The sequence below is a fragment of the Mobula hypostoma genome, chromosome 5 (assembly GCF_963921235.1).
Source record: "Mobula hypostoma chromosome 5, sMobHyp1.1, whole genome shotgun sequence".
In the NCBI taxonomy this organism is placed as follows: Eukaryota; Metazoa; Chordata; class Chondrichthyes; order Myliobatiformes; family Myliobatidae; genus Mobula; species Mobula hypostoma.
The window spans coordinates 16,986,179-17,009,065 of record NC_086101.1 but is presented as its reverse complement, the minus strand read 5'-3'; the positions used below and the strand labels follow the sequence as shown (position 1 = coordinate 17,009,065).

Below are 22,887 nucleotides of genomic sequence, written 5' to 3'. Positions count from 1 at the left end.
ATCTTTTGCTTGTAGCGCAGAAAGGAATTTAAACAGCGCTCAAAAGTTTGTCACTCTCTGCCTCATTGGCATATTAAGTATTTTCATAATCGTACACAATCACACTTCCTTTTCTGGTTTCTGATGCGGGCGGTCTGACAACGTGGAGTGTGCAATGATATTTTTGCAGATTTTACAACCGGCTTATTTATATTGTTTTTATTGAAGAAATTTTTCAGTGCGCACTTGTTGTTGTCATTGGGCAAAAAAATTGCACAGCACGGGATTTTTACGCAGTGGTCATTACAAATTAGAGGGAACATTGATAGGGGGAATGTTCGTTACAATGACAGTGGTGGCTGGGTGGAATGCCCTGCCCTGCCAGGTGGTAGGTAGACCCAGATGCATCAGGAGCATTTAAGAATCACTCAGATAGGTACACAAATGACAAAAAAAATGGAGGACTACATGGGAGAGAAGGGATCGATTGATCTTGGAGTAGATTAAAAGATCGACACAACATTGTGGGCCAAAAGGCCAGAACTGTGTTATAATGTTCTAAGAGATTGTATTGATTTGATGCACCAATTGCATTTCCAGTGTATATAATGACAGATAAAATACATATATTTGGAAACAAAATGTATAATATGCTCAATGTATAGCAGAATGAAGACACAGAATGACACCCTGATTGATTATATTTACTGTATATATAATATATATATGATGAATAAAGTTTACTTCTGGGGAAAAAAAGAGTGCAGAGTAACCACATCACTGAACTCTGAGAGCACTTGGGAGAGAACTTAGATAAGTTAGATTTCATTATAAAATTCCTTCAAGCATTCCATGAGAAAGGATCAGGCAACAAAGGAACCTGAAGCCTACACACAATAAGATGAGAGGAGTAGCAAGGTCGTTTCAAGTCAGGAGAGCTTAGATGGGGACTAAAGAGTTCTACCTAGAACCTGTCAGAAACGAGGCACTTAGAAAGAATGTCTTCAGTAAGTTCCAGATTTCTCCACACGCAGGGCTGCAGGTTTGAAAAAGAATGATGTGGCGAAGAGGATGACAACTTGGGACCAGATTTAAAGGCTGCTCCGTCAGAAAGGAGGCGTGACAGTGACTTGCCAATAGAGGGCAGAGCTGACAGAAAATTAAACTGATGGTGGCAGAGGAAACTGTCTCCCCTCCCCACTGGGTCACTCTCCCACCACCAACTTTAAGAGAGGGGCCAGGCCTGGACTCCTTTGGGGCCTTAAGATATCAAATGGTGATCATACTCTTTTCAAAACAGAGAATTTACAGCTAAACCAGCACTTGATTCAAACCTCTCCAGTCAAACAAGTTAAAACGGTATTTTGTACCCAACTTTCATTGAAACGTGCTTAGGAAGTGGTGGTGACAGAGGCCAGGGACACGGGTCTTTACAGACCTGGTGCAGTTTTCTACGCTGTGATTCCAGTTACAATCCTGGGGAGAATGTAACAGCATGAACAGATCTGAACTTCCACATTAGGCTCAAGATTTACAACCGGATTACATTGACCTACAGAACTGGACCAGGGATGGAGCTTAACAGGAGGGAAAAGCTGAGTTGCAACTATGGGAGAAGCTACACTCGTGTGCATCTTTCATCTGGTAAGCTAGTGTGGAAAAATCTACACAGGAGGCACTTGGGAGAAGGTTGTCCCAGGCTGATTCCTGGGATGAAGAGGTGGTTTTCATTCAGCACATAGGACCTGAACGCACAGAAGTCCAGAAAAAAAATGAGGTGATCTCAGTGAATCATTTATGCCCTAATGGAGGCTCAGAAGGGCAAGATACCGAGATAATCTAGAACCAGGGAAATAATTTAAGAGAGATGAATTAAGGCACAGGCAAGAGGGAATTTCTTCTCTCAGAGATAGGAATCTTGAATTTTCCTAATAAAACAGAAAATGCTAGAAACACAGGATGGGTCAGGCAGCACCTGTACAAAGAGAAACAGACTTAATGTTTCTGGTCATGTTGGAAATGGAACAGAGGAAGTAAAACTAAGTTAGAGTCAAGTTACAGGGAGGGATGGGGAGGAATGGCAGGGACAAAGGGAGGATTGAGATTGAGAGAGGCCAGGGCTGCCACGGAGATAAATTGTAAATGAGATCATCTTGACCAACTGCCCTCATTATGCAACTATGATGAATAAAGGATAATATTTGCCCTCACCAACTATCCTCCAACAACCCACTAACCTGATGGCCTTATTCATTGCTTATCCTTCTGACAACTCTGGCCTCACACATTTGGAGTTATTTCCTTTGTCCTATCCATCCCTCCCCGACTATCCTTGCAGTTATAGCAAGGCAAAACACACCTCTTTCCATAGCAAGCTCTCTTTTCAAATTCTGACAAAGTCTGCTCGACCTGAAACGCTAGTGCTGCTTCTCCCCAGTTGCTGCCCAACCTGTTGAGTGTTTCCAACATTTTCTGATTTAATTTCATCCTTCCTGCATCTGCAGGTCTTTTATTTAGATTTTCATTGCAGCTCTCTGCACAGTGAGATGCTGGGCTGAATTATTAAAATATATCCAGAGCTGAGATAGCTCCTTGGAGGGAAGGGCTACTGAGGACTGGATTTCAAAGATTAGATGCGCCGAGCCCAGACCAGACCAGCTGTGATCCAACTGGATGGAGAAAAAGGCTCAAGGGGCAAATGGCAGACCCGTGCTCCTACTTCTCCAGAGGGAATATGATACAGATGTGTCTCTGCTCTTTGATTGTTCACTATCGTGACAACTGAAACCAGTGGTACAAGGCGACATGAAGAAGACATGCAGACTAGACAGTGGCACGGGGATTAATGACGTAGATAGGACGCTCCAACACCTACTCGCTCACAATATCCTCCTTGGCTCATCTGATGGTTACGACATCCGGACAGGTCTCATGGCTCCCTGTGCATGGGAAAAGAGTGGGGATAACGAGAATAGTTTTACAAAGAGCAGACACAAGCCACCTAAACTTCCTCTCATACTTATTCAAAGCCTCCCTTCTCTAAGCTGTCTGCAAAACATTGCCACCTATCATAAGCACCACCCTGAAAGATTGTGTCTGTATATATGTGTATATACGGCCAAAAGACATAGGAGCAGTATCAGGCCATTTGGCCCATCGAGTCTGCTCCACCATTCAATCATAGCTGATCCTTTTCTCCCCCTCCTCAACCCCAATCAAGACCCTATCAATCTCTGCCTTAAATATACTAACGTTCTGTCCTCCACAGTTGCCTGTGTTAACAAATTCCACAAATTCACCACCCTCTTGTTAAAGAAATTACTCCAAAGCTCTGTTTTAAATGAATGCCCCTTTATCCTGAGGCTGTGCCCTCTTGTCCTAGACTCCTCTACCATGGGCAACATCCTTTTCACATCTACTCCCTCCAGGCCTTTCAACATTGAAAAGGTTTCAATGAGATCCTCCCTCATCCTTCTAAATTCCAGTGAGTACAGACCCAGAGCTATCAAATATTCCTCGTATGATAACCCTTTCATTCCTGGAATCAACCTTGTGAACAGCCTCCGGACCCTCTCCATGCCAACACATCTTTTCTTCAATGAGGAGCCCAAAATTGTTCACAATATTCAAGATGAGTCCTCACTACTGCCTTATAAAGCCTCAGCATCACATCCCTGCTCTTGTATATTGTACTTGCCTTCCTCACCACCAGCTCAACCTGCAAGTTAACCTTTGGGATGTTCTGTACAAGGATTCCAAAGTCCCTTTTCATCTCAGATTTTTGGAATTTCTGCCCATTTAGAAAATAGCCTGCACATTTATTTCTGCTACCAAAGTGCATGACCATGTATTTTCCAACATTATATTTCATTTGCCACTTTCTTGCCCATTCTCCTAATCTGTCTAAGTCCTTCAGCAGCCCACCTGTTTCCTCAACACTACCTACCCCTCCAACAATATTTGTATCATCTGCAAACTTAGCAACAAATTCCATCCTCTAATTCATTGATTTACAGTGTAAAAAGAAGCGGTCCCAACACCGACCCCTGCAGAACACCACGAGTCACTGGTAGCCAACCAGACAAGGATCTGTTTATTCCCACTTACTGCCTCCTACCAATCAGCCAATGGTTTAACCATGTTAGTAACTTCCTGTAAGATCATGGACTCTTAACCTGGTAAGCAGCCTCACGTGTGGCACCTTGTCAAAGGCCTGCTGAAAGTCCAAATATACAACATCTACTACATCTTCTTTATCTATCCTACTTGTAATCCAACAGGTTCATCGGGCAAGATTTTCCCTTAAGGAAACCATGCTGTCTTTGTCCTATCTTGTCCTGTGTCACCAAGTACTCCACCACCTTCTCCTTAACAACTGACTCCAACATCTTCCCAACCACTGAAGTCAGGCAAACTGGTCTACAATTTACTTTCTGATGCCTTCCTCCTTTCTTAAAAAGTGGAGTGAATTTGCAATTTTCCAGTCCTCTGGCACCATGCTAGAATCCAACTATTTTTGAAAGATCATTGCTAATGCCTCCACAGTCTCTTTCAGAACCCTAGGGTGCAGTTCATCTGGTCTGGGTGGCTGATCTACCTCTAGGTCTTGCAGTTTTTTGAGCACCTTCTCTCTTGTAACAGTAACTGCACTCACTTCTCTTCCTTCACACACTACAACATCTAGCACAGTGCAAGTGTCTTCCACGGTGAAAACTGATGCAGAATACTCATTTGGTTCATTCACCATCTCCTTGGCTCCTGTAATTATTTCTGCAGCTTCATTCTCTAGCAGTCCTATATCCACTTTCATCTCTCTTTTATTGTTTTACATACCTCAAAAAGCTTTTACTATCCACTTTGATATTGTTTGTTAGCTTGATTTCATATTTCACCTTTTCCCTCTGAATGATTCTTTTGGTTACTCTTCGTAGAGTTTAAAAGCTTCCCATACACTCCATCCTCCAACTAATTTCTGCTTTGCTGTATGCCTTCTCTTTTGCTTTTACAATAGCTTTGACTTCCCTTGTCAGCCATGGTTGCATTATTTTGCTAATTGAGTATTTCTTTGTTTTTGCAATATATCTGTCCTGCACCTTCCTCATTCTCCCAGAAATTCACACCATTGCTGCTCTGCTGTCATCCCTGCCAGCATCTCCTTCCAATTTACTTTGGCCAACTCCTCTCTCATACCACTGTAATTTCCTTTAGTCCACTGAAATAGTACTATGTCAGACTTTATTTTCTCCCTATCAAATTTCAAGTTGAACTCAATCATATTGTGATCACTGTCTCCTAAGGGTTCTTTTACCTTAAGTTCCCTAATCGCCTCCGGTTATGATATAACACCCAATCCGGTTTAGCTGATGCCGTAGTAGGCTCAACAACAAACTGCTCTAAAAAGCCATCTTGTATTCATTCAACAAACTCACTATCCTGAGATCCATTACCAACCTGATATTCCTAATCGACCTGCATGTTAAAATCTGCCATGACTATCATAACGTTGCTCTTTTGATGCGCCTTTTCTATTTCCTGTTGTAATTTAAGGTCCACATGCCAGCTACTGTTGGGAGGCCTGTATATAACTGCCATCAGGGTCCTTTTACCCTTGCAGTTTCTTAACTCAACCCACAAGGATTCAATATCTTCCAATCCTATGTCACATCTTTCTACTAATTTGATGCCATTCTTTACCAGCAGAGCCACACCACCTGCTCTGCCTACCTTCCTATCCCTCTGATATAACATGAAATCTTGAACATTCAGTTACTTAACAGTACTATATCTATTAATACTGGTTCATAAAAAACTACACAGCCTACAGACACTTTCAATTTCACAGTTTGTCTACTTTTGCACACTGGCTGTCTGCTGGGATTAATGTACAGTTTTTCATTCATTCTATTGCATTTTCCTTATTTCTCAGTAAGTGCCTACAAGATAATGTCAGTGGTATATGGTGGCATATACATACTTTGATAAGAAACTGACTTTGACTTTCTCTCTCTTTCTCTCCTGTACTAAATGAGTACCTTCAGCAATAGTTCCATTCACACCTTACGGTATCATGCTCCACGTTTCCACCACCCTTGGTCAAGAAACTTCTGCAAGGTCCCTCACTTCGCTGATAATCCTAAACACTCTTCTTCCGATCTGCTTAATCATTTTTAAATAATAGTTGTTCAACTCTTAACTTTTATATGGGACTGTTACAGGTTACCTGGCTGTACTATCCCAAGAAATATTATCCTGGCATATCTTTGCTTTGCCCTGTTGCGAGTTTCAGTGGGAATTAGCAGAGGAAACAGTGAATGAAGTATTGAAATGGATAATAACAATGGCTTGTCGTTAAAATACATAATTTAAACTAGCTCCTCATACACATGCACGACAATTTCATTGCGGGGGTGGGGTGAGGGGGAAGGACAGTGTGTGATCCACTGCCTCACCCAGTCCCAGAGAGGGAGAGCACAATGTGTGACCCACAGTCCCAAAGGGAGAGAGAACAGTGTGCGACCCACTGCCCCACCCAGTCCCAGAGCGGTAGAGAACAGTGTGTAAACCTCACCCCCACCTCTTATGCTCCTAGCCCTCCAAAACTTCTTACCTGGGAAATGTTGACTCCAGTAAGTTTCTCGATGGTCTCGGGAAGCCTGGTCATGATATCAAGAACCTCGCCGCTCATCTTGGAGGCACCCACCTCTCCGCTGCCACTGCTCACCATGGTGATCTTCTTGACCTTTGAGAAGGGCTGGCTGATCTCTGCTGCCACCTGGAAAAGCGACAGTGGGTAAAGTGAGCTCTTCATGCCTAACACCACCTGTGGCAATCAAGCTCACTGGGAAACGCTCACACCTCAAGACGGTTTTACCCAGAACACTCAAATTCTGGTGGCATCTCCACAGGTGAGATGCTGTTCTTGGAAGGCAGCAATGCCGATGGGCTGCACTGGTAGAGACAGCACCTTTCAGATCAGATTGCAAATTGTGGGCTGAACCGCCATCTCTATGGTTGGTGGACACAATGCCAGTAGTGCCCTGACCAACACTGACTTTTGACCATCAGTCGGAGATTACCTGGTTAAGGTCATTTTACTCCGTGTTAGATCTGTGCACAGATATTCTGCCACTTCATCTAGATTATGGTGACGGGGGAAAGTTTAGAGTAACACAAACAAAATACTGAAACAACTCAGCAGGGCAGGCAGCATCTATGAAGAGGTATAAACAGTTTCAGGCCAAGACTCTTCATCGGGAAAGGAAGGTGGAAGAAGCCAGAATAAGAAGATGAGGGAGGAAAAGGAGTTCAAGCTGGCAGGTGACAGGTGAAGCCAGGTGAGGGGGAAGGTAGGTAGTTGGAATGGGGGTAGGGAAATGAAGTAAGAACCTGATGAAAGGTCTCAGCACGAAACATTGACTGTTTATTCCTTGGCATAGATGCTGCCTGATCTCCTGAGTTCCTCCAGTACTGAGTGTTAAGTCTGGATTTCCAGCATTCACAGAATTTCGTGTTTAAATTTAAAGGACATGTGGGGCAAGTTTCCTTTAAAACAGAGAGAATGGTGGGTGCCTGGAATGGGGAAATGGTTTAATGGTGCAAGCAGACAACAGGAATGGGGAATGGTGAAGGACAGGAGGGGGAGGGAAATTACTGGTAGTTCAAGAAATCAAAGTTCATGCCATCAAGTTGGTGGCTACCCAGACAGAATATAAGATGTTGCTTCTCCAACCCGAGTATGGCTTCATTGTTGAAGCAGAGGAGGCCATGGACTGACATGTCAGAAAGGAATGGGAAGCAGAATTGAAATGGGTGGCCACAGGGAAATGTCGCTATTCATGGTGTATGGAGGGAATGTGCTCGACAAAGCGGTCTCCTGCTCTACGTTGGGTCTCAGCAATATACAGGAGGCCACACTGGGAGCACCAGATACAGTACTTGACTCGCAGGTGAAGTGTCGCCTCACCGGAAGGACTGAATGGTAGTGAGGGAGGACGTGCAGGGGCAGGTTGGTACTTGTTCCCTTGTTCCGCTTGCAAGGATAAGTGCCAGGAGCGAGATCACTGAGAGGAATGAGTGCAGTTGTGTAGGGAGTAATCCCTGCAGGAAGCATAAAGTTGGTGGGGGCGGGGTAATGATGAGCTTTGTGGTGGGGTACCGTTGGAAATGGCAGAAGTTACAGAAAATTATGTGCTGAATGTGGAGGCTAGCAGGGTGGTAGGTGAGGTCAAGTGGAACCCTATCCCTGCTGCAGTGGTGAGTGCAGATGTGCACGAAATGGAAGAGGGTGAGGGCAGCATTGATGGTGGAGGAAGGGAAGCCCCTTTCTTTGAAGGCGGACAATATCTCAGTTGTTCCGGAATGAAAAGCCTCATCCTGAGAGCAGATGCGGCTGAGATGGAGAAAGTGAGAAAAATGGATGGCATTTTTACAAGTGACAGAGTGGGAAGAGGTACAGTGCAGAAAGCTGTGACAGCCAGTGGGTTAATAAAAAGATATTAGCAGGTAGACTGTCTCCAGAGATGGAGACAAAGAGATCGAGGAAGTGGAGAGAGGAACAAGAAATGGACCAAATAAATTTCATGGCAGGGTGGAAGCTGGAGGCAAAGTTGATGAAATTGACAAGCTCAGCATGGATACAGGAAGCAGCCATTAATGTAGTGTAGGAGGAGTTGGGGATTGATGTCAGTGTAGGTTTGGAACATGGACTGTTCCACTTAGCTGATGAAAAGGCGGCATAGCTGGGACTCACGCGAGTGTCCATGGCTACACTTTTGGTTTGGAGGAAGTGAGAGCAGCTGAGGGAGAAATTCGTGAGGGTGAGGAACAGTTCTGCCAGATGGAGGAGAGTGGTGGTGAAGGGGAAATGCTGGGTCAATTGTCCAAAAAGAAGGAGCGAGCTTTAAGGCCCTCCTGATTGGGGATGAAAATGAGACATTCGGGGCCAGGGAGCCCAAAGATGGAGAGCGTGTGATGTGTCATGCATGTAGGGAGGAAGGGACTGAGCCAGGGGGATAAAACAGACAGAAGTTCAGTGGGGCAGGAGCAAGCAGAAACAATGCATCTACTTGGACAGTCAGGTTTGTGGATATTGGCTTGGAGGTAGAAACGGGATATGCGGGGTAAGGGAACTATGAGGACGGTGGCAGTGGACGGGAGACTCCCAGAATTGGTAAGGTTGCTGATGGTGTGGGAGATAATGGTCTGGTGCTCCTTAGAGGGGTGTTGTTCAAGGTTAGTTTAGCATCTTATTTAGCACACACATTGTGGGCTGAAGGGCCTGTTTCTGTGCTGTCCTTTGTACAAGTGACTAGAGAACCTTTTGTAGACTGATTTTGCTGATCCAACCCACAAATGTACAGAACTGTGCAAAAGTCTTAAAGGTGCAAAGGTTTATTTATTATCAATGTATGCATGTCGTATACAACTCTGAGATTTGTCTTCTCCAGGTAGCCATGAAATCAAGAAAAACCATGGGAAGCCAGTTTAGAGAGAAACACAAAACCCACCCTTAACCCCGCAGAAAAGAGAACAGCAACACTATTATCAACCCCCAAACAACCCTCCCCCCACACAAAACGCAGCAAGAACATCGGCCTCAAATACCCCTCTCCCCGTGAATATTACTAAAAATTATATAGCTAGGCTCATATGTATAACTAGGGTGCCTAAGACATTTGCACAGTACTGTATCTTATGTCTTTCCAGTTAACAAATAATACTTCATACTGCTGAGCTAATACAAAGCTAAATACACTTATTTCTGTTTCAAAAAAACACCCAACTACCTTCTTATTTGAACCAATATACAGCACTGTACAAAAGTCTTAGACACCCTAGATATATATATGTGTATTTAAAACTTTTACATAGTACTGTATGTTGGGAATGGAAGGGATTCGACTTGATATGTTAACAGCTGATCTCACTTTGGAGAGATGGTGCATTCTCCATGGGCAGCACTGGCACCTCTGTTGAATATTGGGACTGGAATGCACCGCACTTGGTGGAGGCAAGAGACTCGGACAGCCACAGACTTCAAGGTCCGCTGGGCAAGAGAGCAGAGGGCAGCAATAGGAACATTTGAAATAAATGGTTAAGGGTTGGGGGATGTTGCAATTTATTGGAATTTGAGAGGGAGGGAATGGGATGAAAAGGGCAGGTCAGTCTTCAGTGTTGCCAGCTGAGTTAATAACACTGGCACCTCCTGCTACAAACCAAAAGACAAGAAATTTTGCAGAGGCCGTAATGCACAAAAGAATGTTGGAGTAAGTCAGCAAGTCAGGCAGCATCTATGGAGGGGGATAAACAGTTGACATTTTGGGCTGAGACCTTTCATCAGGACTGGGAGAGAAGGGGGCAGAAGCCAGTAAAGTGGTAGGGGAGGGGGAGGATTACAAGCTGAGAGGTGATAGGTGGCCAGGTGTGGGGAAAGTGGCCCTTTCTTCCTTTCTCTTCTACTTCCCCTCCATCATGATCTACCCATCACCTTCCCCGGTTTCGCACCTCCTTCTCTTTATGCCATGAGTTACAGGCCCAGAACAAGCCATCATACTCTCATTCACCAACCCCACCCCCATGCTTCTCCCTCTCCCCCACCCTGTTAATCTGGCTCAATGGCCAGAGCAAAGTCTGTGAATCTCTCAGTCTGCTGGGGAGGTCAAAGCCCGGTGTCTGTCGGCCAGGGTTTGTGTTTACTGGAGGCTGGTCGTGGGTTTCAAGGACAGTGTATATGTGTGAGTGGGAGGGTTTGTTTTTGTTGTTATTTGTTGCTTGTATGGGATGTCCAAGGAGGGTCTCCACCTCTGGTGAAAGGGCTAGTGATGTCCAATCTGGGGCAGCTCACTCAGCTTTGGTTCACCTGTGGCTTCAAGTAGCTTTTGGCCTGTGACGACAGCCACTTCGCGGTACACTACTTTGACAGGTGAGCTAAACCAGGTGAGGGTAGCTGGTGACCTCATAACCCAATGAGTTAGGGACCTGCCTGTCCCAGCATGTGAAGTGAGCTCCAGTAGACAGGGCAGGTACGATCTACGGTGAGATCCAACAGCCAGAAATGCTGTACTGGACTGCTCCGTGGACAGCAGAGGGCATGACAAGACACAGAACACATCATGTTCATCCACTGCAACCAAGTAAGACCCCAATTTGGGACGCTTGCCTGTCCCACTGGACTCGGACCTCTGAGGACAAGAGTGTGGAAATGCACAAGTGCAACAGCTTTTTCACATTGAAAACTCTCCTGCACAGGTTGCTGTCATCGTTGGACACAATGGACAACCACCAGTCTCCATTTGTTGCTTGTTGTGCTCCGTGCCATTCTGCTGAGCACTGTGGATGTGCTACTTTGGCACCGGAATATGCGGCGACAGTTACGGGCTGCCCCCAGCACACACTCAGGAGCATAGGTCATTAACAAAAACGTAGGATTTTACTGCATATTTTGATGTACACATGACTGACAAACATGAATCTTTATTCTTGGCTTCTGTCCCCCTTTCCTTCCAGTCCTGATGAAGGGTTTCAGCACAAAAGGTGAACTTTGCATTCCCCTCCATAGATGCTGCCTGACCTGCTGAGTACATCCAGCACTTTGTGTGTGTTTTCCTCCTACTACAAATGATGAATTTCAGGAGCCGTCTGGGCAGTGACAGGTGTCAGTGGACGGATTCCCTGGTTCCAGCTTTACACCTGCCCAGCACACAGATCGGGACCGGGTTTAGATTCGGGCTCTTACCTGGGGCAGCTTTTCCAGCATCATGTCAACCATGGCAGCGTCCTTGTACTCATTGAAAGCCTCTGCTTTCTTGATCATCTGCTCGGCCTCAGCTTTGGCCTTGGCATGAATCGCAAAGGCTTCTGCCTCTCCCTTCACCTGGGTAAGAGATGGAAGAGGTGGGTCACAGAGTCAGCTACAGGTCCGAAAGAAGCTCCCACTGTGGTTGTACCTCCAGCAACCCTTCTGTTCACCACCCGGATTCTCCGACTATCACACTTTCGCCAACCACCCACCACCCGGACTCTCACACTTCTGCCAACCACCCACCACCCGGACTCTCACACTTCTGCCAACCACCCACCACCCGGACTCTCACACTTCTGCCAACCACCCACCACCCGGACTCTCACACTTCTGCCAACCACCCACCACCCGGACTCTCACACTTTCTTCAACCACCCACCACCCGGACTCTCACACTTCTGCCAACCACCCACCACCCGGACTCTCACACTTCTGCCAACCAACTACCACCCGGACTCACACTTCTGCCAACCATCCACCACCCGGACTCTCACACTTTCACCAACCACCCACCACCCGGACTCTCACACTTTCGCCAACCACCCACCACCCGGACTCTCACACTTTCACCAACCAACCACCCACCACCCGGACTCTCACACTTCTGCCAACCACTCACCACCCGGACTCTCACACTTTCGCCAACCACCCACCACCCAGACTCTCACACTTCTGCCAACCACCTACCACCCGGACTCTCACACTTCTGCCAACCACCCACCACCCGGACTCTCACACTTCTGCCAACCACCCACCACCCGGACTCTCACACTTCTGCCAACCATCCACCACCCGGACTCTCACACTTCTGCCAACCACCTACCACCCGGACTCTCACACTTCTGCCAACCATCCACCACCCGGACTCTCACACTTCTGCCAACCACCCACCACCCGGACTCTCACACTTCTGCCAACCACCTACCACCCGGACTCTCACACTTTCATCAACCACCCACCACCCGGACTCTCACACTTCTGCCAACCACCCACCACCCGGACTCTCACACTTCTGCCAACCACCTACCACCCAGGCTCTCTGACTCAAGAGCCAAAGCTTCTTCTACATGGACCTCTCCTGAACTAGCCGAGTCTCTCCCCCAGCACATGAAAGTGCAGTGTACAAAGTTCCCTGCTATGCAGGAAAGACATCAGTTTAAGGTGGAAGGAAGTAGACTTAAGAGGGGAGGTGGGTAAGTAATCATTTACAGAGGGCAGTAATGCACCCAGAGGAAGTTGTGAACTGAGAGCTTGGATACATACATGGAATTATGATGTAGTGGCCATTACAGAGATTTGGCTGGCACCAGGGCAGGAATGGATTCTCAATATTCCTGGATTTCAGTGCTTTAAAAGGGATAGAGAGGGCAGAAAAAGGGCAGGAGGGGTGGCATTACTGGTCAGGGATACTATTACAGCTACAGAAAGGATGGGTAATGTACCAGGATCCTCTTTTGAGTCAGTATGGGTGGAAGTCAGGAACAGGAAGGGAGCAGTTACTCTATTCGGGGTATTCGATAGGCCCCCTGGTAGCAGCAGAGATACAGAGGAGCAGATTGGGAGGCAGATTTTGGAAAGGTGCAAAAATAACAGGGTTGTTATCATGGGTGACTTTAACTTCCCTAATATTGATTGGCACCTGATTAGTTCCAAGGGTTTAGATGGGGCAGAGTTTGTTAAGTGTGTCCAGGACGGATTCCTGTCACGGTATGTGGACAGGCTGACTAGGGGGATTGCCATACTAGATCTAGTACTAGGTAATGAACCGGCTCAGGTCACAGATCTCTCAGTGGGTGAGCATCTGGTGAACAGTGACCACCGCTCCCTGGCCTTTAGCATTATCATGGAAAAGGATAGAATCAGAGAGGACAGGAACATTTTCAATTGGGAAAGGGCAAATTATGAGGCTATAAGGCTAGAACTTGCGGGTGTGAATTGGGATGATGTTTTTGCAGGGAAATGTACTATGGACATGTGGTCGATGTTTAGAGATCTCTCGCAGGAGTTAAGGGATAAATTTGTCCCAGTGAGGAAGATAAAGAATGGTAGGGTGAAGGAACCATGGGTGACAAGTGAGGTGGAAAATCTAGTCAGGTGGAAGAAGGCAGCATACATGAGGTTTAGGAAGCAAGGATCAGATGGGTCTATTGAGGAATATAGGGAAGCAAGAAAGCAGCTTAAGAAGGGGCTGAGAAGAGCAAGAAGGGGGCATGAGAAGGCCTTGGCGAGTAGGGTAAAGGAAAACCCCAAGGCATTCTTCAAATATGTGAAGAAAAAAAGGATGACAGGAGTGAAGGTAGGACCAATTAGAGATAAAGGTGGGAAGATGTGCCTGGAGGCTGTGGAAGTGAGCGATGTCCTCAATGAATACTTCTCTTCGGTATTCACCAATGAGAGGGTACTTGATGATGGTGAGGACAATATGAGTGAGGTTGAAGTTCCGGAGAATGTTGATATTAAGGGAGAGGAGGTGTTGGGAGTTGTTAAAATACTTCAGGACAGATAAGTCCCCGGGGCCTAATGGAATATTCCCCAGGCTGCTCCACGAGGCGAGGGAAGAGATTGCTGAGCCTCTGGCTAGGATTTTTATGTCCTTGTTGTCCACGGGAATGGTACCGGAGGATTGGAGGGAGGCGAATGTTGCCCCCTTGTTCAAAAAAGGTAGTAGGGATAGTCTGGGTAATTATAGACCAGTGAGCCTTACGTCTGTGGTGGGAAAGCTGTTGGAAAAGATTCTTAGAGATAGGATCTCTGGGCATTTAGAGAATCATGGTCTGATCAGGGACAGTCAACATGGCTTTGTGAAGGGCAGATCGTGTCTAACAAGCCTGATAGAGTTCTTTGAGGAGGTGACCAGGCATATGGATGAGGGTAGTGCAGTGGATGGGATCTATATGGATTTTAGTAAGGCATTTGACAAGGTTCCACACGGTAGGCTTATTGAGAAAGTCAGAAGGCATGGAATCCAAGGATGTTTGGCCAGGTGGATTCAGAATTGGCTTGCCTGCAGAAGGCAGAGGGTGGTGGTGGAGGGAGTATATTAGGATTGGAGGATTGTGACTAGTGGTGTCCCACAAGGCTCTGTTCTGGGACCTTTTCGTGATTTTTATTGACGACCTGGATGTGGGGATAGAAGGGTGGGTTGGCGAGCTTGCAGACGACACAAAGGTTGGTGGTGTTGTAGATAGTGTAGAGGATTGTCAAAGATAGCAGAGAGACATTGATAGGATGCAGAAATGGGCTGAGAGGTGGCAGATGGAGTTCAACCCGGAGAAGTGTGAGGTGGTACACTTTGGAAGGACAAACTACAAGGCAGAATACAAAGTAAATGGCAGGATACTTGGTAGTGTGGAGGAGCAGAGGGATCTGGGGGTACATGTCCACAGATCCCTGAAAGTTGCCTCACAGGTGGATAGGGTAGTTAAGAAAGCTTATGGGGTGTTAGCATTCATAAGTCGAGGGATAGGGTTTAAGAGTCGCGATGTAATGATGCAGCTCTATAAAACTCCAGTTAGGCCACACTTGGAGTACTGTGTCCAGTTCTGGTCGCCTCACTATAGGAAGGATGTAGAAGCATTGGAAAGGGTACAGAGGGGATTTACCAGGACGCTGCCTGGCTTAGAGAGTATGCATTTATGATCAGAGATTAAGGGAGCTAGGGCTTTACTCCTTGGAGAGAAGGAGGATGAGAGGAGACATGATAGAGGTGTACAAGATAATAAGAGGAATAGATAGAGTGGATAGCCAGCGCCTCTTCCCCAGGGCACCACTGCTCAATACAAGATGACGTGGCTTTAAGGTAAGGGGTGGGAAGTTCAAGGGGGATATTACAGGAAGGTTTTTTACTCAGAGAGTGGTTGGTGCGTGGAATGCACTGCCTGAGTCAGTGGTGGAGGCAGATACACTATTGAAGTTTAAGAGACTACTAGACAGGTATATGGAGGAATTTAAGGTGGGGCTTATATGGGATGCAGGGTTTGAGGGTCGGCACAACATTGTGGGCCTAAGGGCCTGTACTGTGCTGTACTATTCTATGTCTTAGATAGGCATAAATAGGAAAGGCATGCAAGAATGTAGTCCTAATGTGAGCAAAATTTCAGATAGGTAAAAAGGGTCAGCATGGACACGATCGGCCAAAGGGCCCATTTCATTTACCAACTCCAACCTCCTCCAACCCTGCAATCCTCTATCACCTCCGATTCCTGCCTCCTGCAGGAATCAACCTCCTCGTTATCAACCACTCCAGGTTGGAAGTGTTCTCTTAGCTTCTCCAGTTCTCTTCCAAGTTGCCAGTGGTTGACAGTGTCGTTAAGAAGACGTATGGTGTGTTGGCATTCATTTAAGAGCCGCGAGGTAATGTTACAGCTATATAGGACCCTGATCAGACCCCATTTGGAGTACTGTGTTCAGCTCTGGTCACCTCACTACAGGAAGGATGTGGATACTAGAGACAGAGTACAGAGGAGACTTACAAGGATGTTTCCTGGTTTGGAGAGCGTACCTTATGAGAATAGGTTGAGTGTGCTTGGCCTTTTCTCCTTGGTGACCTGACAGAGGTATATAAGATGATGAGAGGCATTGATTGTGTGGATAGCCAGAGGCTTTTTTCCCAGGACTGAAATGGCTAGCACGAGGGGGCATAGTTTTAAGGTGATTGGAAATAGGTATCCAGGGGAAGTCAGGGGCAAGTTTTTTTTTCAAAACACAGAGGGTGGTGGATGGGTGGAATACATCGCCAGCAGTGGTGGTGGAAGTGGATACAATTGGGTCTTTAAACCTTAGAAAACTAGGTGGTTATGCGTTAGGGAAATTCTAGGCAGTTTCTAGAGTAGGTTACATGGTCAGCACAATATTGTGGGTCGAAGTGCCACCCAGCCAACACACTTTTCACCCCTCTTCCCTCCGGGAGAAGGCTCAGGAGCATGAAGACTCATACGGCCAGATTTGGGAACAGCTTCTTTCCAACTGTGGTAAGACTGCTGAACAGATCCTGACCCAGATCTGGGCCGTACCCTCCAAATATCCGGACCTGCCTATCGGTTTTTTTGCACTACCTTACTTTCCATTTTTCTATTTTCTATTTATGATTTATAATTTAAATTTTTAATATTTACTATCGATTTGTAATCCAGGGAGCGGGAAGTGCAGAATCAAATATTGCTGTGATGATTGTACATTCTAGTATCAATTGTTTGGCGACAATAAAGTATAAAGTATGTGCTGTAGATTTCTATGTTCTATTTACCGGAATGTGCAGCAGGGTGGGGTGGGGAGGAGTGTGCCATTTCCAGCGCGTAGCTTACCCGTATGGACTCGGCCTCCGCCTCTGCCTCCATGATGAGCTTCATCCTGGGGAAATAGAGAAAACAGTAGGAAGGGGACGGGGTTCATCACCACACACCCCAAACACACAGAGTATCACCCCAGCTGATTCTGCTCGAATGCGGGGCAGCAAAGTGGCACAGCTGGTACACCTGCTGCCCTACGGCGCCGTTGATCTGGGTTCGATCCTGATCCCTGTAATTAGAACAAATGTGGGCAGCTACCCAACTGCTCCTGCCCCTGAACCTGGCAACCACTGGAAGGTGATTCTTCCCCACTTCCATCAGGTGCTAGAGTTTGTTGCTTCCCATCTCTCTCCTCTTCCAAACAAGTTTAGGTCAAACACTTTGCCACACTCATTTCTGCTTTAACCAAAATGTCTTCATTTTCTGCCTGTGCCTCAACATCCCCTTGAACCAAAATGCCTTCACATTCTCCCTGTGACTCAACATCCCAAAAGCACATGGATCGGGGAGCTGTTAACTGGCCCCAGTAATTTATTACATTTGGCGTGTGGGAGAGTGGTGGAATTGTGGCTGGGGGGAGTGGGGAAGTTGATGAGAAGATGCGGGGATTCAGTGTAGGACCGGAATCGTGATCATCAGCACGGTGGGCCGAATGGCCTTCTGTGACTTAACCCAATTCGGGACCCTTGAGCTTGCTGTTAGCAAGTCGCGTGTTGCCAAGCCTCATGACCACAGTGAATGTGTTGCAATAGTTCCAGATATCTATAACAGCTGTTAGTGAATGCACAGACCAGGGGAGTGAGAGGGCCTTTCAAACCCGAGCCTCTTCCCTCCCCAAAAGCTGGGCTTCAATGTCCGAACTCACTGCGTTTTGTGGAGAGCAGGGAGGAGAGACAGGGAAGGGCAAGCTCCATTTTAACTCAGAGCATTAGGATCTTCGGCCCAACTCATCCACATTGACGACGTCTGTTTCAACTCGTCCCATTTTCTTCCGTTTGGCCGATACAACTCTAAGCCTTCCTTAATTGTCCAGCCCATCACCAACACCAGCCGAAGAACCATCAACGACATATATGCAGAAAGGAACCAGAATAAGGCCAGCAATGCCATGAAGAATCCCACCTACCCTGCTCACCTCCACTCTTATCAGGGAGGAGGCTATGCAATATCCACACCAGAATCACAGACTCTAAAATAGTTACACCCCCCAAGCCATCAGGCTGAGCAACATCTCCATCACTAACCCACCTCGCCACCACTACACATGCATTAGCTACTCTGTTCCACAGCCCCTCAGCACCCTTCGTACCCCATGCACCTACACTCTACTCCTCATAGCTACACTGACAATCACTTCTGTGTTTACGTAACAGTACTTACATGCTGCTAGCTAGAACAGTTCCTTTTGACAAGAGTCACTTTGACATTTTCTGTCACCTTATGTACAGATACTCCTGCACCCAGCATCACTTTATGCACATACAGTCAATAAGATTGCAGAGTGGAGATACATCTCTAAGAGAGGTGTAATGTGCTCCTTCCATCAGCTAGCCTGCAGGTTACCCTTGGGTGAAGGTGTGGGCCCTGCTTAGGCCCCCAAGTCATGGTCACGTGAAGCCATGGGAACGTATGGTTGATGGTCAGTTATGCGACCACTGACGCCAGGCAGACAATTTCACAACCACTGACCTGACAGCGCAGCAGATTTGGCAATCGTGCTTGTGAATATGCATGTGTTAGTTAATTATTATTTCATTATGGTGGTATTTAACTCCCTTCTTTTCGTTGTAGCACTTATAGAGACTCGAGCAAAGCAAAGCCACGATATGGTGCCAGCTTGTTATCGGCCTTGCCTGAGAAAGCGACTGTTGAGTCAACTGACGCTGAAGACTAGCAGTATTCATTTTATATTCAGTTATTCCTTTCAGCCCTGGTGTTGGCTTCTAGTTTTCCATTTGAGAGTTTTAGTTAATGGCACTGGTTGGCCTAGTGTTTATTGTATTCTTTTTCCTTAAAACCCTGCTCAGATTAAATTCTGTGAACTATCGACGCGCGTCAGTGTCTCTCTCTCTCTGCCCTTGGGCCACATCTGAACGGACTGACAATCTCTGAAGTGTATTGACAATGGCTGGGTTCACCCGTCTGGTAAAGACACTGCCTAGAAGGCAATGGAGAAACCACTTCAGTAGAAATATTTGCCAAGAACAATCATGGTTACAGAAAGACCATGATCGCTCACATCATATGACATGGCACATAATGAACGAACAATCTATCTATGTACATAAACTAATCTAGTGTATATGTGGCCACACTCAGTTGTATGTACATTATGTATTACAGGATTGCTTTTATATTTACTGTGTTTTCCTTTTTGTTTTTTTATTGTGTTTTTTATGCAAATTTAATACGCTATTTGATCCGGAGTTACGATCATTTTGTTCTCCTTCACACTTGTGTATTGAAGAATGACAATAAAATAATTTTGAATCCCCCTTGAGACTTGAATCAATGTAACTATCCAAATGTCTTTACAATTGTACCGACCCATAACCACTTCCTCTTGCAGCTCGCTGTAAACACCGATCGTCTACGTCTGAAAAAATACCGCTCTGATCTCTTTCACAAAGAAGTGAAAATCTGCAAATACTACAAATCCAAGAAACAGACACAAAATTCTGGAGGAAAACAGGCCAGGCAGCATCCATGGAAAAAAGTACAAGGGAAGATTTTAAACTTCTTCAGGGTAGGCATCCCAGCAACAGACTTCGCAGTGCAGTAGACCAATCACAAACAAGACTCAAAACACTAGGTAATGATAGAGATCTAGAAGATTATAAGGCTAGCAGGAAGGAGCTTAAGAATAAAATTAGCAGAGCCAGAAAGGACCATGAGAAGGCCTTGGCGAGCCCAAGGCATTCTACAAGTATGTGAAGAGCAAGAGGATAAGACGTGAGAGAATAGCACCAATCAAGTGTGACAGTGGAAAAGTGTGTATGGAACCAGAGGAGATAGCAGAGGTACTTAAAGAATACTTTGCTTCAGTATTCACTGCGGAAAAGGATCTTGGCAATTGTAGGGATGACTTCCAGCCAATTGAAAAGCTTGAGCATGTAGATATTAAGAAATAGGATGTGCCGGAGCTTTTGAAAAGCATCAAGTTGGATAAGTATCTGGGACCAGATGAGATGTACCCCAGGCTAATATGGGAGGCGAGGAAAGAGATTGCTGAGCCTCTGGTGATGATCTTTGCATCATCAATGGGGACGACAGAGGTTCTAGAGGATTGGAGTGTTGCAGATGTTGTTCCCTTATTCAAGAAAGGGAGTACAGATAGCCCAGGAAATTATAGACCAGTGAGTCTTACTTCAGTGGTTGGTAAGCTGATGGAAAAGACCCTGAGAGGCAGGATTTGGAGGATTTGAATATTTGGAGAGGTATAATATGATTAGGAACAGTCAGCATGGCTTTGTCAAAGGCATATTGTGTCTTATGAGCCTGATCGAATTTTTTGAGGATATGACTAAACGCATTGATGAAGGTAGAGCAGTAGATGTAGTGTATATGGATTTCAGGAAGGCATTTGATAAGGTACCCCATGCAAAGCTTATTGAGAAAGTAAGGAGGCATGGGATCCAAGGGGCATTGCTTTGTGGATCCAGAACTGGCTTGCCCACAGAAAGCAAAGAGTGGTTGTAGAGGGGTCATATTCTGCATGGAGGTCAGTGACCAGTGGTGTGCCTCAGGGATCTGTTCTGGAACCCCTTCTCTTTGTGATTTTGATAAATGACCTGGATGAAGAAGTGGAGGGATGGGTTAGTAAATCTGCTGATGACACAAAGGTTGGGGGTGTTCTGAATACTGTGGAGGTCTGTCAGAGGTTACAGCCGGACACTGATAGGATGAAAAACTGGGCTGAGAAGTGGCTGATGGAGTTCAACCCAGATAAGTGTAAAGTGGTTCATTTTGGTAGGTCAAATATGATGGCAAGACTCTTGGCAGTGTGGAGGATCAGAGGGATCTTGGGGTCCGAGTCCATAGGACACTTAAGGCTGCTGCACAGGTTGATCCTGTGGTTAAGAAGGCGTATGGTGCATTGGCCTTCATCAACTGTGGGATTGAGTTTAAGAGCTGAGAGGTAATGTTGCAGCTAAATAGGACCCTGGCCAGGCCCCACTCGGTGTACTGTGCTCAGTTCTGGTCAACTCACTCCAGGAAGGATGTGGAAACTATAGAAAGGGTGCAGAGGAGATTTACAAGGATGTTGTCTGGATTTGAGAGCATGCCTTATGAGGATAGGTTGCGTGAACTCGGCCTTTTCTCCTTGGAGCGACAGAGGATGAGGGGTGACCTGATAGAGGTGTATAAGATGATGAGGGGCATTGATCGTGTGGATAGTCAGAGACTTTTTCCCAGGGCTGAAAGGGCATGAGAGGGCACAGTTTTAAGGTGCCTGGAATTAGGAACAGAGGAGATGTCGGGTAAGTTTGGTTGCTGTTTTTTTTTAAACGCAGAGAGTGGGGAGTGCCTGGAATGGGCTGTGGGCGACAGTGGTGGAAGTGGATACGATAGGGTCTTTTAAGAGACTCCTGGATAGGTACATGGAGCTTAGAAAAATAGAGGGCTATGGGTAACCCTAGGTAGTTTCTAAGTAAGTATATGTCAGGCACAGCATTGTGGGCCAAAGGGCCCGTATTGTGTTGTAGGCTTTCTATGTTTCTATGATTCTAAGAGAAACTGATGAAAGGTATCGGCTCAAACCATCGACTACTCTTTTCCATAGGTACTGTCTAGCCTGCTGAGTTACTCTAGCATTTTGTGTGTGTGCTGCCTCTGGTCTCTTTCACACCTCTCCTGTTTCAATTTCAATAAAACCCTCTAGTTTTAGGCTCTCACACCCTTGGGAAAAAGACTGACCTTTCACCTTTTCTATGCCCCTCATGAGTTTAACACCCTTCAGTCTCCTACACTTAAGGGAGAAAAAACTCAACATTACTTCTAACTCAAGCCACTCCTGTCCCAGTAACATCCTCACAAATCTTTCCTGCACCCTCTCCGGATTAATGACATCCTTCCTATAGCTGGGTGACCAGAATTGTGCAAGTGTGGCCTGAACAATATCTTGTATAATTGCAATATGAAGTCCCAAGCCCTGGACACGGAGCCCTGACCCATGAAAGCAACAAACCGACTGCCATCTTCACCATCCACTGTCACTTTCAATGTAGAACTAACCATAAGTCTTTCTGTTCTACCACACTTTCCAGAGCCCTACCGTTTACTGTGCCAGTCCTGTCATTACCAAACTAAATGGCTTCCTAAAGGTAGATGCTTCCTCTACAGGCAAAGGGTCTTGGGAGTTGGGACAGCTGGGTGAAAGATCTTACTTGCTCCTTGAATATTAAGTGGCAATTCCCTCTCTCCAATCTACCAATAGATCTGGAACCCCAGCCTCTCTATGTCAGCATGCACAGCCCCAACTTTCTTGGCGGGGATGATCTGCCACATCCATACGCCATTAGGATCTCAGCGGCCCAGACCCATGCACCAACCTCGGGCATCCAAACCAGGCTCTCTGACCCCAGCGCAGGGAGGTTACCTCTCAGCCTCAGCCAGCTTCTCCAGTTTGTAGCGCTCAGCCTCTGCGGGCTTCTTCACCCTGGCCTCAAGCTCTTTCTCACGTCGAAGGATCTCCTGCTCCTGCAGCTGGATCTGCTGGGCACGCTCCACCACCTGAACCTGCATCTTCTCCTCCTCAATCTGCTGCTTGGTCTTGGCCACCTGATGAATGGAGGGGTGGGGTGTTCAGTGTGAGTAGTG

General features: G+C 46.3%; 1 protein-coding gene across 2 annotated transcripts in view; it reads right to left on the bottom strand.

Moving 5' to 3' along the window:
• Positions 1-673: 673 nt before the first annotated feature.
• Positions 674-22,887, bottom strand: part of LOC134346641 (flotillin-1-like) — a 74,346-nt gene continuing 52,132 nt past the window's right edge. For both annotated transcript variants that reach the window (XM_063048118.1, XM_063048119.1), the window contains 5 exons: positions 22,667-22,848; positions 17,083-17,128; positions 11,714-11,851; positions 6,587-6,751; positions 674-2,918 (listed from right to left, as the gene is read on the bottom strand). In XM_063048118.1, coding sequence (XP_062904188.1) covers positions 2,889-2,918; positions 6,587-6,751; positions 11,714-11,851; positions 17,083-17,128; positions 22,667-22,848 — 561 coding nt within the window. In that variant the 3' untranslated portion in view covers positions 674-2,888. The remainder of the gene's footprint in view (positions 2,919-6,586; positions 6,752-11,713; positions 11,852-17,082; positions 17,129-22,666; positions 22,849-22,887) is intronic.